Here is a 16073-nt window from a genome sequence, read left to right as displayed (position 1 = left end):
CTTCTTTATGTACAGTAAATGTTAAAAACATATTATTCTATTTGTGTAGTCTACCTTTCACAACACTTGGCTAGTAGGCTACATTTATTTTATTTTAATTTCATTTAACCTTTAATTTATCAGGGAGTCATACTGAGACCAAGGTCTCTTTTACAGATCAACCCTGAATTACATCAATGACAGAAAATACACACATTAATATGACCACAAAATGCAAGCAGAAAGAAAAACAAGGTCATAAAAAACAAACACATTCATCAGTAATAAGGTCCTCAATCAGCCTTCTGAATTGCATGAGAGGCACCAAAACATCAAATTCAAGAACATTTTGAAGATTGTTCCACAAATAAGGTGCAAGAAAACTAAACGGTGATTTACAGAACACCCTAGAGACTGTTGATAAAACGTTTACTGGAGACAGGAGATCAAGTGGAGACATAGGACGAGGTGGATATTTGTATAATAAGGCCGTTTAATCACATGTAAAAATATCTTAGTATATCGTGCAGCACGGCCCCTTCTGTCTGACTCGTATGGAATCGTCGGGAAAGAGAGCGCTCTAAACAGTTCATACAGATTATATAGGCAACAAGCAAAGTAGGTTGATCTTGTAGTCTGGCCTTCTGATTGGTCGATCTGGGTCGTGGGTAGTCCTGATCAGGCCTGGTATCAACGTTCCATTGGTTCTTGAGATAGTTCTTTGTCTTGTGCTCCAACCTTGAGTTGTGTGTGTCTGTGGTTGTCATGGGGGAGGGGAGTTGTGTGTGTCGGTGGTTGGTGTCTAATGAGACCAGCATATGTCCAAAGGAAAGAGGGGGTGTGTGCATTTTGTATAAAAGATAGCTTATGTTGAGAAGTTGTTATTACAAATTTCCAGTATCTATTACAATTTCTTACAAGACCAAAGGAATTTCTAGAGTTAGCCATCCCTGAGACCGGGAGGTAGTAACTTGTATGTCTAAAGTAAAGATGTTAGCTACAGCAGGACTTTTGATAAAGGGCTTTATAAATGAAAAAATAGCAACGTATCAACCTACGTGACATCAAAGAGGGCCAACCAACTTTCTGCTGGAGAATGCAGTGATAAACTGCATCTAACAGCTTTAATGAAGTGGCAGCTGCATTCACATAGATGAGGTCGCCATAGTCTAGGACCGATAGGAACGTTGACTAAATAATCTGCGTCCTACTATTTAGCGAGAGGCAGGACCTATTTCTATAGAAGAAGCCCATTTTTATTCTCAGCGTCTTTACTAACTCATCGATATGCTTTTTAAAAGACAGCTTTCATCTATGCAGATGCCCAGATTTTTGTAAGCAGGGACATGATCAATATGGACACCATCCAAAGTACATAAGCTTATTTTTATGCGCTCTAGAGAACATATACTTAGTTTTATCAGCATTCAATACTAATTTCAGGTCACTAAAGTTTTTCTGTAATACAATGAAAGCAGACTGTAGTTCAGATAGAGCCTGGTCAACTATTGGGGCAGTAGCATGCACAACAGTATCATCGGCATACCAGTGCAGGTTACAGTTTTTTACAGACAAGTCAATATTGTTCATGTAAACAGTGCAGGACCCAGAATCGACCCCTGCGGGATATCTTTCGTAATATCCAGGAAACCTGATTAAACACCATCAATAGATACACATTGAGTTCTATCTGTCAGGTAATTTTTAAACCAGTTACATGCAGCCTGGTCTAGGCCAATTGAGGAAAGCCTCTGAATTAGCAGTGAGTGATCAACAGTATCGAAAGCCTTTGATAAGTCAATGAAAAGGGCAGCAGAATGTTGCCTTTTATCCATACAGTTAACCACATCATTTATAACTTGAGATGCAGCAGAGATAGATACATGGTTTTGAAATGACTCATTTCTAATACCTAATTAACTTAAAAGGCAGTTGAAGTCCAAAAACAACTTGTCTGGTTGAAAAAGATCTATGTTGCATCGATATTAGTCAGAAACATTGATTCATTTTTTTTATTAAAGTGACTCCAAATGTAAATAGCATAATTTTGGTCATAAAGTCAGTGTTTTCCAAAATGGAGATTTGAGAGATTTACAGAAGCTATTACTTTCCTAGATCCATTTGAGGATTGGGTTATGATTTCAATCATGCCCACTAACACGGGGTGGGAACACCTAGGGAGAATTGTTATGCACAGAGAAACAGCTGCACTGATCGCTCTATCCAAACGTAGTAACAGAACCTACAGACAGTGAGACAGACCTGCCCACATTACGCAGTCTCGGACTTGTTTACATGAGACAATACCTCACCAATGTTATGTTGAAAGCACACTTGTTGATGTGTTTGATAGTGATCACTCAAGTCTGCCACTGTTTGGGGCAAACTGAGGATTGAGATGACACGCACTTGCACCTCAACTGCTACTTGTCAATATTAAAAAATTTGCAAGCATCTTGTGTCCCGCCGCAACATGTTTTGTAGCATGATTCGCTGTGAATCATTGCCAGACAGAAGTACACTCCGGTAATAGACAGTGAGAAAGTCTATTGATTTGATACAGACTGAATAATGTAGGCTTATCTGTTACAACTAACTCGTGTTACATTTTAGCCCAGTTTTCCCCTATACAGTTGAAGTCGGAAGTTTACATACACTTAGGTTGGAATCATTAAAACTAGTTTTTCAACCACTCCACAAATTTCTTGTTAACAAACTATCGTTTTGGAAAGTCGGTTAGGACATCTACTTTGTGCATGACACAAGTATTTTTTCCCAAAATTGTTTACAGACAGATTATTTCACTTATAATTCACTGTATCACAATTCCAGTGGGTCAGAAGTTTACATACACTAAGTTGACTGTGCCTTGAAACAGCTTGGAAAATTCCAGAAAATGATGTCATGGCTTTAGAAGCTTCTGATAGGCTAATTGACATCATTTGAGTCAATTGGAGGTGTACCTGTGGATGTATTTCATGGACTGTCTTTGCTTGACATCATGGGTAAATGAAAAGAAATCAGCCAAGACCTCAGAAAAACAATTCTAGACCTCCACAAGTCTGGTTCATCCTTGGGAGCAATTTCCAAATGCCTGCAGGTACCACATTCATCTGTACAAACAACAGTACGCAAGTATAAACACCATGGGACCACACAGACGTCATACCGCTCAGGAAGGAGGCACGTTCTGTCTCCTAGAGATGAACGTACTTTGGGGCGAAAAGTGCAAACCAATCCCAGAACAACAGCAAAGGACCTTGTGAAGATGCTGGAGGAAACAGGTACAAAAGTATCTATATCCACAGTAAAACGAGTCCTATATCGACATAACCTGAAAGGCCGCTCAGCAAGGAAGAAGCCACTGCTCCAAAACCACCATAAAAAAGCCAGACTACGGATTGCAACTGCACATGGGGACAAAGATCATACTTTTTGGAGAAATATCCTCTGGTCTGATGAAACAAAAATAGAACTGTTTGTCCATAATGACCATCGTTTTGTCTGGCGGAAAAAGGGGAACGCTTGCAAGCCGAAGAACACCATCCCAACCGTGTAGCACAGGGGTGGCAGCATCATGTTGTGGGGGTGCTTTGCTGCAGGAGGGACTGGTGCACTCTACGAAATTGATGGCATCATGAGGCAGGACAATTATGTGGATATATTGAAGCAACATCTCAAGAGATCAGTCAGGAAGTTAAAGCTTGGTCGCAAATAGGTCTTTCAAATGGACAATGACCCCAAGCATACTTCCAAAGTTGTGGCAAAATGGCTTAAGGACAACAAAGTCAAGGTATTAGAGTGGCCATCACAAAGCCCTGACCTCAATCCCATAGAAAATTTGTGGGCAGAACTGAAAAAGCATGTGCGAGCAAGGAGGCCTACAAACCTGATTCAGTTACACCAGCTCTGTCAGGAGGAATGGGCCAAAATTCACCCAACTTATTGTGGGAAGCTTGTGGAAGGCTTTCCAAAACATTTGACCCAAGTTAAACAATGTATGCTACCAAATACTAATTACGCTATGCTACCAAATACTAATTGAGTGTATGTAAACTTCTGACCCACTGGGAATGTGATGAAAGAAATAAAAGCTTAAATATATCATTCTCTCTACTATTATTCTGACATTTCACATTCTTAAAATAAAGTGGTGATCCTAACTGACCTAAGACGGATTTTTTTCTTGGATTAAATGTCAGGAATTGTGAAAAACTGAGTTTAAATGTATTTGGCTAAGGTGTATGTAAACTTCCTACTACAACTGTAGCTTCATGGGAACTTGACGGAATGAGGGAACATGAGGGAATGAAACACAAACTGGAAATAGGCTCATCACCTTTTGAAACATGTAATTAACTAAATAGAATTACATTTAGGCTGCAATATGCTGTGGCCAAGTAGAACTGTCATGGTAGCCTACATAAGAAGAAGAGGGCTCGAATAAAAAGTGAGGAAATTCATAAAAAATCTGAGGTAACAGATAAAACATCTGAGGGAATGGATCAAAATTCTGAGGCAATGGATAAAAATCAGAGGGAACAGATAAAAAATCAGAGGGAATGGATAAAAAACCTGAGGAAATGCATAAGCCTGGCTGGGGTTTTTTCTCCACCACAACACCTAGATCTGTGGTAATGCTTACAAATTGGGCCATTTCTCTAAAAGTACCAGAGATCCCACTCTGACCATAAAGCAGGGTTGGCCCACCTTTTGTAGGCCTGATGATCAATTTCCAAAAACGGGGCCCACGACCAAAAATATGAATAATAAATAAATAAATAAATAAATAAATAAATAAATAAATAAATAAATAAATATACTGTTGAGAGTTAGAAAAGTAGAACACACAGGGTGCAATTTCGAAATGTGGTTGTCTTTCAGTAGTTTTTCTGTTGTTATGTCCGCCACTCAATTAGCACGACGGGCGTGTCAAGGGGGCCTGACCTCCAGGGGGCCCCCATTGAATTTGTTAGTCCCCCTCACTCAGACATCATATTAACATGGCACAAGTAATGGCAAAATGTGTAGAATTGCAGGAAATGTGCTTTATAACTGAAAAAAAAATGCTTTAAAACTGCTCTCCACCCCATGGCAAAATGAGTAGAACTGCAGAAAACGCAGAAAAAGAATTGCAGGAAATTAACTGTAAAACTAAAATGTTTCTCTCTGCCATCAAGACAGGGGGCCAGTCAAATGTTTTGCCCGCAAAGTACAGGTGCCTACCAACCAAATCTCGCTTAGGGCTCCCAAAAGGCTGGGGCCGATTGTACAATTTGACTGTATGTGTGGGTATGGATGTGGGTTCCAAGGTCAACACCCTGTAAGGGGGTCTGGGGCATTTTAAAAGAAATAGCTGTACATCCAACACTTTGCTGATATTTTAGTCAATATAGCCCAATCAAAACTCAAATACCAATATTTGTATGTATTACTTTAAATAGCAACAACTGAAGGCAAAAATCAACTTCTCTGGTTGAAAACGGCCTATGTGGCATTGATATTAGTCAGAAACATTTATTCCAATGCTAAAATTGACTAAAAAGTGTAAGTAGGCTAATTTCTGTGAGATTTGTGTAACTGAGATCATCACGATTTACATGAAGGTTGGGTTTGGATTACATTCATGCCCACATGAGACCACTGCCTAGCGCAGTCTAATCACCCCTGGCAGTAATCAAATTATCTGAAACACAGCTGCCCAGTGTGCTGCAGTGCATGCTATCCAATCGCTCACCAGAACTAACCATTAGCACGCAGCGCCTCAGACTTGTTTTGACAACGATATATAGACAAGACATCTTCGCAAATGAGGTCTTATAGGAAATCAGGTCTAATTAGGCTGAAGTTTATATTATTAATAAAATTATACAAGTCTTGTGTTGGACAACCTGGAATCAGAGAGGCTGATTACTTACATTTCTGACATAGATTTTTCTACTCCAAAATGAATAAAAATGTAAATGATAATGATACCATTTAAAATAAATACTTCCCCTCTATAAATGAGCCCAATATCATATATTGGTCCATATTATCAGGCAGGTGTGCTATTTAGTAATAAGCATTATCACTTGTAGGCCAACTGATGCAGCATAGGTGCTATAAATAAATAGGCTGAAGCATGGGCATAAATATGCAATGATAAGATTTAACAATGAAATGCAGGAGGACGCCCTGACCAAATGAATGCATTGAATAAAGTTACGAATGACCATGGAATAAAGTATGTGGACACCCCTTCAAATTAGTTGATATGCCTATTTCAGCCACACCCGTGGCTGACAGATGTATAAAATCGAGCACATGGCCATGCAATCTCCATAGACAAACATTGGCAGTAGAATGGCCCGTACTGAATAACTCAGTGACTTTCAACGTGACACCGTCATAGGATGCCTCCTTTCCAACAAGTCAGTTCGTCAAATTTCTGCCCTGCTAGAGCTGCCCAGTTAACTGTAAGTGCTGTTATTGTGAAGTGGAAACATCTAGGAGCAACAACAGCTCAGCTGCAAAGTGGTATGCCATACAAGCTCACAGAACGGGACTGCCGACGCTGAAGCGTGTAAAAATCGTATGTCCTCGGTTGCAACACTCACTACTGAGTTCTACACTGCCTCTGGAAGCAATGTCAGCACAAGAACTGTTCGTTGGGAGCTTCATGAAATGGGATTCCATGGCTGAGCAGCTGCACACAAGCCTAAGATCACCATGCCCAATGCCTAGCATTGGCTGGAGTGGTGTTAAATTTGCCGCCATTGGACTCTGGAGCAATGAAAATCCGTTATCTGGCGTGATGAATTAAGCTTCATCATCTGGCAGTTCGAATCTGGGTTTGGCGGATGCCAGGAGAACGCTACCTGCTCGAATGCATAGTGCCAACTGTAAAGTTTGGTGGAGGAGTAATAATGGTCTGGGACTGTTTTTCATGGTTTGGGCTAGGCCCCTTAGTTCCAGTGAAGGGAAGTTTTAACCCTACAGCATACAATGACATTCAAGACAATTCTGTGCTTCCAACTTAGTGGCAACAGTTTGAGGAAGGCCCTTTTCTGTTTCAGCAAGACAATGCCCCCATGCACAAAGTGAGGTCCATACAGAAAGGGTTTGTCGAGATCGGTGTGGAAGAACTTGACTGGCCTGCACAGAGCCCTGACCTCAACCCCATCGAACACCTTTGGGATGAATTGGAACCCCAACTCCTAGCCAGGCCTAATCACCCAACATCAGTGCCCGACCTCACTAATGCTCTTGTGGCCAAATGGAAGCAAGTCTCCGCAGAAATGTTCCAACATCTTGTGGAACGCCTTCCCAGAAGAGTGGAGGCTGTTACAGCAGCAAAGGGGGGACCAACTCCATATTAATGCCCATGATTTTGGAATGAGATGTTCGACGAGCAGGTGTCCACATAATTTTTGGTAATGTAGTGTAGCTTTGAATGTTGTCTGTGTTCTGTGTTTTGGATTGTTTTATTGCTTTTTTGTGCCTTGTGTATGAGAAAAGTGCTTTACAAATTAATTGAATTATTCTTATTATTATGATTCTTATTATAATAAAATATTTCGTTCTGGTTATGATCACACAAAATGGAATGAGTGAGAGGAGATAGTGGTGTTTCTCAGTTTTCCTTTCAACCCTTGCTCAACTTTTTTCCATTCCCAAAACACAAACTGGTGCCTCAAGACCAGGCCCAACCTAAATAATAAATTTCGTAGGGGTGACAAATATAATAATAAAATAAAATTCGGAATTGAGTAGGACTGTGTGGTATAAAAGCACAGAATGCAAGTAGCTGCCTGGCGCTTTAAAGTGGGTAAAGAATTTCTAATCAATCAAATTCATTGTGGTATAGTATTGAAGGGATCAAATTTAGTCAATTTTACACTGGGGTGTATTCACTAGGAACCAAACAGAAGCAAATTAAACGGGAGGAACTACTCTCATTTTCGCGGCAAGGTTGCCTACATTTAGGCATAACCTTTCTGGTCAAACATTTGGGGAATGATGAGAGGACACCACATTCTATAAGCCTACTCACTACATGTAATTGTAATTGAAAGTATTTGTTCATCCTATCAATCACATTTTGAAGATTAATTTTGAGGTGTGGATTTCCCATAGGGATTTCCACATTAACATTTGCGGGCAGCCCGGCACTGGTCTCAAATTTGCTGCCCGCAAGTGTTCAGCGTTCAGATGGTTACGTGATACTTTGGCGCCGCCATGTGGTAGAAATTAGTAGAAACCATGGACAAAGAACCTACATTTTATGTCCCCTTTGGTTTGCCGTAGCCAGTGTTAATGGCACGATGGTAAAAAAGGAGATCTTGGAATACTGTATTTTGGCGGAAACCTCTGCTGTAATAGCATCAGTGCCTCGCTTTGCACTGGAGAGGGCTTGCAGTAGATCGCGTTGATGGTCCTAGCCGTGGGAGGTAGATGGATGGGATGATCCACACGTTGACTAATGGTTGTTCTGAAAAACAAAATGTATTTAGCTTAAGAGATGACCTCAAATGATACATCTCAGAAGATCATCACAGCGCCGTGACTAGCGCACTCTCCATTGTGTGCAGCAGAATGTCTCCACGGGTGGCGACTCTGCTGTCCAGACTGTGGCTGTTCTTGGTTCTGTCTTGTGCTGCTAGGTCGATGTGGCAAGCCTGTGACAATGGGAAGGTACACTGTGACTCATTCTGGACTGTTTTATACTGCCATATGTCACTTCACTTGACTTTGTATTGCCTGCTTCAAGTATAATTGCTAGACGATCTGAACAACGACCATGAAGAAAAACCATAGCTATCACAATGCAATGACATGATTAATATATGTGCCATCGATTGTATGTTACCACTCTAGACAGCAAGCAAACTGTGGCAGTGTTGTGTCTGTATGATGTGTTTTCTGTGACTGACAGCTCTTGCTGTCGAGAGACCTGCCCCCATCAGTTGTATGGAGCTGTCCTGTGATTTCCTGGCCAGAGTCCACTACCCAGGTAACCATGGAGCTAACCACTTGATCTATTGAACCACTGTTCCACATAACATACAAACCGACTAGTAGTAAACTACTGTAAGCATGAGTTACATGTAAACTTGAGCATTTCTGATTAGGTCGCCTATTTATCTTGTGCACTTGGCTTCGTATTGTGCATTTGTTGTGTGCATTTCCCCGAGCAAATCCATTGCTGGAACACAGTGCAAACCAGGTCTCTCTCCTCTGTTTGCAGAAGATTCCTAGCATTGACACAGAGTATCCCCCACAGGTAAATCAATCAACTTGTCAAACAGAAAGCACAATGAGCTAGCATTATCTTTCGTTATGAACACATTCTTTCCAAACCCTTTAGTGTAGCTATTACTGATAGTGATGAGTCTTTAGAGCGACTGATTCTTTACACAAAAATACTATCAAAGATCCACACATGACCTGATTGTTCAATTAAATGTAATTCAATCATAAAAAATAAAAAATATGTATCCCTCAGAGGCAGCAACAAGACAACATATCACAGTGTTTCTGTCTGGAACGATAGGATGCTGACGTCGCCTAATCCTGGGCCCCGTTCAGCAGGGCACAGCGTTGCAGAACGTTCACATAGAGATGTATTATGTAGAACTAAACATGCCTCTCGGACATGTAGAATGAGAAATCACGCCTGGTCTCTTCATGACATTTGTATCTGCTCATGGCGCTGATATGTCTGCCCTCTTTTCCTGTCTGACCTCAGCCGATTGAGCACGTCTGCATGGACACACCCATCACCTACAATCACACTATCCCCAACAGGTAAGATGCTGCAGACACACACACACACACACACACAGGAAGTGTTACATCACCAAGTACACAAAATACACACTCACCTGGGAACATGTGTCAAATCCCATTGTCAGTTAAATATGACAGGCTGTTAAATATTACTTTGTAATAACTCTTTAATGTGACAATGTAATAAATGTATGTAAACAGCCAAATACATTTTCTGGGCAAGTGACAACCATAAATAGAAACAGCTCCTGACCTGCATGATGGACAAGTGCCTCTGAGAGCTTACGGTAATGTCAATTCCTGTGTTGGGTTCCATTTGCAATACTGTCATTATGTGGGTGGTTTGTATAGTGGAGCTCACCGGACTGTAGGGGCAGAGAGTGGAGAGTACCTGTACTGCCCCCCTCAACGCTGGCTCAATAACCTGCAGGTAACCACTAAAACCATGACCGCACACACACACACACACACACACACACACACACACACACACACACACACACACACACACACACACACACACACACACACACACACACACACACACACACACACACACAACCAACCTCACAGAGATAGCTAATATTTTTCATTAGTCCAGTATTGCCATAACTGATTGTCCAACTCTAATCAGCATCTACTGATGATGGGGTGTGTGTGTGTGTGTGTGTGTGTGTGTGTGTGTGTGTGTGTGTGTGTGTGTGTGTGTGTGTGTGTGTGTGTGTGTGTGTGTGTGTGTGTGTGTGTGTGTGTGTGTGTGTGTTTGCAGCATGGAGCAACAGTGTTACTGTACCATCCGTGTGCTCCTGTTCGTCAGCGTGACCTGCTGTCTGTCCTGGGCCACCGCTGTCTGTCTGACTACATCATAACGCCACACCCTGACCTCAGCACACACCGGGTGAGTCACACACACACGATAAAGACAGTCTCAAAGGAAACATTACCTTTACTTACACTAAGATATCAGTAGAAGTCATTTACCATCTACTCTGTACTAGCTTGTGAATTGGCTGATATCCCAATAGAACCATCGCCTTACCAATAGGATTCTAGAAAACCCACGATGGCACTCCGTAGTGGCTTAGTTGAACCTGATTATAGATTACACTGAAAACAGACGACAACATGTCTACTGTGACAGCAGGGCATTCAATTGACATCCCAACAGATGCATAGACAAAGTCGTGACGGTGAAACAAGACACCAGAATGTTCCTTGTAGCAATGGGGAACACAGTAGAACACATATTCAGTGGCATGTCATTGAAATGAGGGTTGTGTTCATTAGGGCACACAGTTACAAAACAAGGAGGAAAACAAGCGTTTCTTATTCGATAAGCACATCAGTTTTTTTCCCATTTGGTGCCTACTAAACATGACCCTGTGGTGACTGAATCTCTCTCCTGTTGAAGCCGTTAGCGCTGGTGTCCTGGGGTCGCACTCTGGAGCTGTCCCAGGTGACCACGCCGGAGGTCTGTGATTGGCTGCAGTTGACAGCGGCACACGGTAACAGTGGCGATGTGGGTCCAAACAGGAAGTATAACTTGCTGTTGACCCATCCTGCGGATCACAAACACGCATACCCAAAGAAGGTGAGCCAGAAGACAGAGAGAGAAGAGGGCACTGCATGTTTGAACGTTTGAAAGACAGCGTAACGCAGTGCTATTCAAACTTTTTCAGTGGGGACCACATTCCACCCCAAATCTAATGAAACAACCTTCAAATCTGTACATTTTGATTTTCACATCAACAAATGACCTTCAATTCATTACATTTTCATCTCTCTTATCCAAATTAAAATAACCAATATACATCAAATATTATTCTGTACTCTGAAAATATATACATTTTAGGTATTTGGCGAACTCACTCGAATTTTCCCACAACCAGGGTCGCGACCCCGACTTTGAATAGCACTGGTGTAAAGTAACATGATGTCCTGAAGCTGTCGTAGGATGATTTGACTGTATGATTTACTGAGTGTGCCTATTTGTTGATCATCACCAGTCTCTGAAGCAGTGCTGTGAGGAGACCCTCTCTCTGCTGCTGGATGGACGGTTGGAGGTGACAGACTGGAGGAGAGGGAGGGTCCGCAAGAGCCGAGCTGCACTCGGGACCGAGGGGAGGGAGAAAGAGAGACAGACCACCGTGGTGCCGCCTCTAGCAGTCACCAAGACCAACAGGACTACCCTGGACCAAACCGAGCCGAACAGACCTGAAGCACAGGGCCCAGCCACAGTGAGGGTTACACAGAGAGATACGGACCAAGGACTCAAAGTGACTCAACCTCGCCGCAGAGAAAATTACACTAATGAAAAAGAGCCCCGAGGCAAAGTGAGAGAAACAGACTGGCTGAACCAGAACGAAGCAGAGGACAAGAGGCAGAGCGGGAAAATGCGAGACACCCAGGAGAGAGAGGTGAAGAGCAGCAGACACGAGGGAGAGACACAGCCCCGTAACTCTCCAACCAAGAGGAAAAAGGCTCTGTCTCAGAGTTGGCGCAAGCAGCTGGCTGTCACACAGACGAACAGCCAGGACAGGAGAGCAGACTGTGATGGTAGGGTGGGCCACAGCGAGTGCACTGAGACCGTAGCTCCGCTAGGGGGCGCCGCGGCTGGACCCGGTGACAGGATGCTGCCCACTCCGCGGACAGACGAGGCGGTGTGGGCGGCAGCAGCGTTGGGCTTCCTCCTGGTGCTGCTGGCACTCTCTGTGCTGCACACCCGCCTTTACCGCCAGTGTGGCACAACGCCCAGCATGTACTGGCATGACCCCAAGCAGGACTACGACAGGGTGGCAGGTGGGTTCATTTGGGTTTAAACAACCCCCCTCCCCAACACACACTTCTTAGGGCACTATAAAATCCACGTTGCATAGAATGTGGACGGAATTACAGAATGCAGACATTAAAAAGGAATTCAACACTATAAAAAAATGGATTGAACTTATTAGAGCATTTATTCATTTGCCTAAGATTAACATAATACAACAACAAAATGCATCAGTGATTCGTATTTACCTGCAACTTTCTGAAACGCCACAGGAATGCCCGTGTGTGTGGTGGGTATTGTGCGCACGTACAATATGTCTACACCAAAAATATGAACTCATCACGAGGGGCCGCAGTTGCTCGGGGGTTTGCACATCCACATCCATACCCCCACACACACACACACCCACATTGTGAGCAAAACATTTTAATGACCCCCCTCTTGACAACGGGGATAGTTTTTGGTGTTCATTTCAGGTAAATCAACACATTTTGCCATGGGGTGGAGAGAAATGTTTGCAGTGTTGAATATGATATCTGAGTGAGACTAACAAAATCTATAGGGGCCCACTGGCCGGTAATTCGAACATGATAACATGTTTAGATAGCTAGCCGCTAAACTAACTTAGCAATCTAAAAAATGTTAGCTGACGTGGACTAATTGACTCACTATCAGCGACTGACATGGAGCAAAAAAGCTGATGCACAACCACATTTCAAAATTGAACTTTGAAGTTGAGACCCCGACTGAGTTCCTAAAAAATGTAACATTTGGGGGGAAATTGATCAGAGGGCCTTAAAAAGGTTAAAAAGTCTAGTTGTGTTTTGTGTCTTAGATGTGATCCACAGGAGGCTGAAGATGCCAGGGAGGAGGAAGAGGAGGGCATCCAAGAGCCGAAGACAGGAATGTGTCCTCCTACCACCCAGTTCCAGTACAGAGGACGACGAGTAGAAACAGACATCTGTTTATTATACCCGTCTTGTCTTTAGCCCTGTGAGGAGGTAAGAGGAGAGGACTCTGGGACCTAAAAGCAGGGTACTCCCATCTGCCTAATAACACTGCTCTGCTGAAGAAACGGAGCATTTTATGGATTCTTTTGTAAGGAGACCTCAGATTCATCTTCTATCGCCGGTAGTTAAGGAATATTTTGGTATTTCAACTGTCATAAAACACTCCATGGTACAAAACCCCATTCAATCAGATCTCATTCACAATCACCACCAATGATACCATTTTACTACACATTCAAATGTTCTCGTAGGGGCCGATTCAGACTTAGGAAATGTACGCCTTTCCTACGCACGCCATTCCTACGCACTTCTAAGTAGTTGGTATTCAGACTTGCCAAATGAAGGTTTCCAGCAAGATTTGCGGGTGTGGCTCCAACAATAAATGTAATTCAACCCCAGAAAACACATTTACTAGTTGGCCGACAGAATTGACAATGGCGTTTTCGTTCAATTAATTTTCTGTTCATTTATCTAAGGTAATCCCTTTAAATATGTATTTGGACAGTGAAGCTAACAATTTTTATTTTAGATCAAGTGTTTCATATGAGGCAACCTTTAATTTGAGGGTATTTTCATAAATATCTGTTTTACCTTTTAGAAATTACTTCTCCATTTGAAGTATTTGGACAAATTCACTTAGTGTATTAAAGTAGTCAAAAGTTTTGTATTTGATCCCATAATCCTTTGCAATCAATGACCACATCAAGCTTGTGACCCTACAAGCTTTTATTGTAGGAAGAGAATACATTTCTGAACACTTCTACATTAATGTGGCTGCTACCATGATTATCGATAATCATGGATTGTGAATAATGAGTGAATACTAACCTCTCCTGTTATTAGAAATAGTGAGAGGTTAGCATGTTTTGTTGTAGCCTATGTTACCTTCTCACTCATCATTATTCATTCACGATTTGTCTTAATCATGGCATTATCAGGATTCATTTGGAAGTGTTCAGAAACATCTGCTCACATAGAAAGACATTTACTCCAGTCACCATTCATTTCCTATTGGGCAAAATATAATCTGAAACACAACCAAAACAAACTGCAAATGCATCCAACAAATTGTAGAGCCAGAAGCTTGACGTAGTCACAGAGTTCAAGGAATATGTAGCCAAATACCTAACTTTGGATTATTTTTACACTAAGTGAATTCTTCAAAATGGGGGGGGACTAGATAAAATGCTTTCCTTTCTAAATGTTAAAACATATGTATGAAAATACCCTCAAGCTGACATTCTGTGCTGTCACCTCATGAATCATGTGATCTAAAATGGAAAATGCTGGAGTTTAGAGCCAAATGAAAAGGTTTAGCCTCGCTGTCCAAATAAATCTGGAGGGGAGTGTAGTTGCTGTTGTAAGCAACAGGCTGTCGGTTGCACTGTGTTGCAGTAGTGGGTACGAGTCCATCAAATGCTGTTGTGTGATTAGTAGCAAATCGTTTTTTTTATTTTTTTATCATGTTTTGTGAGTTATTTAATATATGATGGCTGCAGTGAATCAAGACATGGACAAAGAGGTTTTGTATGTTGATTATTGCTCGTCTCCTACTACACTACGGCCAGTGTACTCCTATGAAGCTATTGGTTGGAAGCTAACCGTTTCAACCACAGAACTAGAGAGGTTCTATTTCTATGCTTTGAAAAACCACAGGATATTAATTCCCTTGTGCGAGAAAACGATTGAACATTATGTTGCTCTGCAGGTAATGAAAACACTTGGGAGCAGCAGTACCCTGTGAAGGCTTTTTATTCGTTTTTATCTACTGTGTGATGTTTACTAGTAACCCTGTACCAGATGTAGATGTGTATACTCTTATTTACAATACTAATGTATACATAGTAGGATATGACTGAAGATCATTATTCTAAGTAATGAAATTATAACCATGAACACAAAAATCACCATAGATGTGGTTACCATAATGGAGCAGCTGTAGCCATATACAGTGTACAAAACATTAGGAAAACCTTCCAAATATTGAGTTGCACCCCTTTTTGCCCTCAGAACTGCCTCAATTTTTCAGGGCGTGGACTCTACAAAGGTGTCGAAAGCGTTCCCACAGGGATGCTTCCCACAGTTGTGTCAAGTTGGCTGGATGTCCTTTGGGTGGTGGACCATTCTTGATACACATGGGAAACTGTTGAGCGTGAAAAACCCAGCAGCGTTGCAGTTCTTGACACAAACCGGTGCAACTGGCACTTACTACCATACCCCGTTCAAAGGCACTTAAATCTTTTGTCTTGCCCATTCACCCTCTGAATGGCACACATACACAATCCATGTCTCTAGGCTTAAAAATTATTCTTTAACCTGTCTCTTCCTCTTCATCTACACTGATTGAAGTGGATTTAACAGGTGACATCAATAAGGGATCATAGTTTTCACCTGGATCAGTCTGTCATGGAAAGAGCAGGTGTTTCTTAATGTTTTTTAGACTCAGTGTATCTGTCAATGATTGGCTCCCTTAGGCCCTTGTCAAAAATAGTGCACTGGCCTCCTGCGCGGCGCAGCGGTCTAAGGCACTGATCGCAGTGTTG

At 42.1% G+C, this 16073-nt stretch overlaps 1 protein-coding gene across 1 annotated transcript; it reads left to right on the top strand.

The window, feature by feature from the left end:
• The first annotated feature begins 8313 nt into the window (after positions 1 to 8313).
• LOC120029100 lies at positions 8314 to 15645 on the top strand. The gene is made up of 9 exons (XM_038974401.1): positions 8314 to 8655; positions 8897 to 8974; positions 9209 to 9244; positions 9710 to 9768; positions 10102 to 10180; positions 10520 to 10648; positions 11162 to 11341; positions 11757 to 12549; positions 13356 to 15645. The coding sequence occupies exons 1-9, from the start codon at positions 8557 to 8559 to the stop codon at positions 13469 to 13471; spliced, it is 1569 nt and encodes a 522-aa protein (XP_038830329.1). The 5' UTR covers positions 8314 to 8556; the 3' UTR covers positions 13472 to 15645.
• Positions 15646 to 16073: the final 428 nt, after the last annotated feature.

This window comes from Salvelinus namaycush, chromosome 34 (assembly GCF_016432855.1).
Source record: "Salvelinus namaycush isolate Seneca chromosome 34, SaNama_1.0, whole genome shotgun sequence".
In the NCBI taxonomy this organism is placed as follows: Eukaryota; Metazoa; Chordata; class Actinopteri; order Salmoniformes; family Salmonidae; genus Salvelinus; species Salvelinus namaycush.
The sequence above is the reverse complement of the archived record's forward strand: the minus strand, read 5'-3'. Positions and strand labels throughout refer to the sequence as shown.

Bases quoted from the DNA above. Each gene is read 5' to 3' on its own strand.
- LOC120029100 (XM_038974401.1), top strand. From the start codon at position 8,557: ATGTCTCCACGGGTGGCGACTCTGCTGTCCAGACTGTGGCTGTTCTTG. The intron at 10,181-10,519 runs GTAACCACTAAA...GTGTGTTTGCAG, and splicing joins GCTGGCTCAATAACCTGCAG to CATGGAGCAACAGTGTTACT. The intron at 11,342-11,756 runs GTGAGCCAGAAG...GATCATCACCAG, and splicing joins AACACGCATACCCAAAGAAG to TCTCTGAAGCAGTGCTGTGA.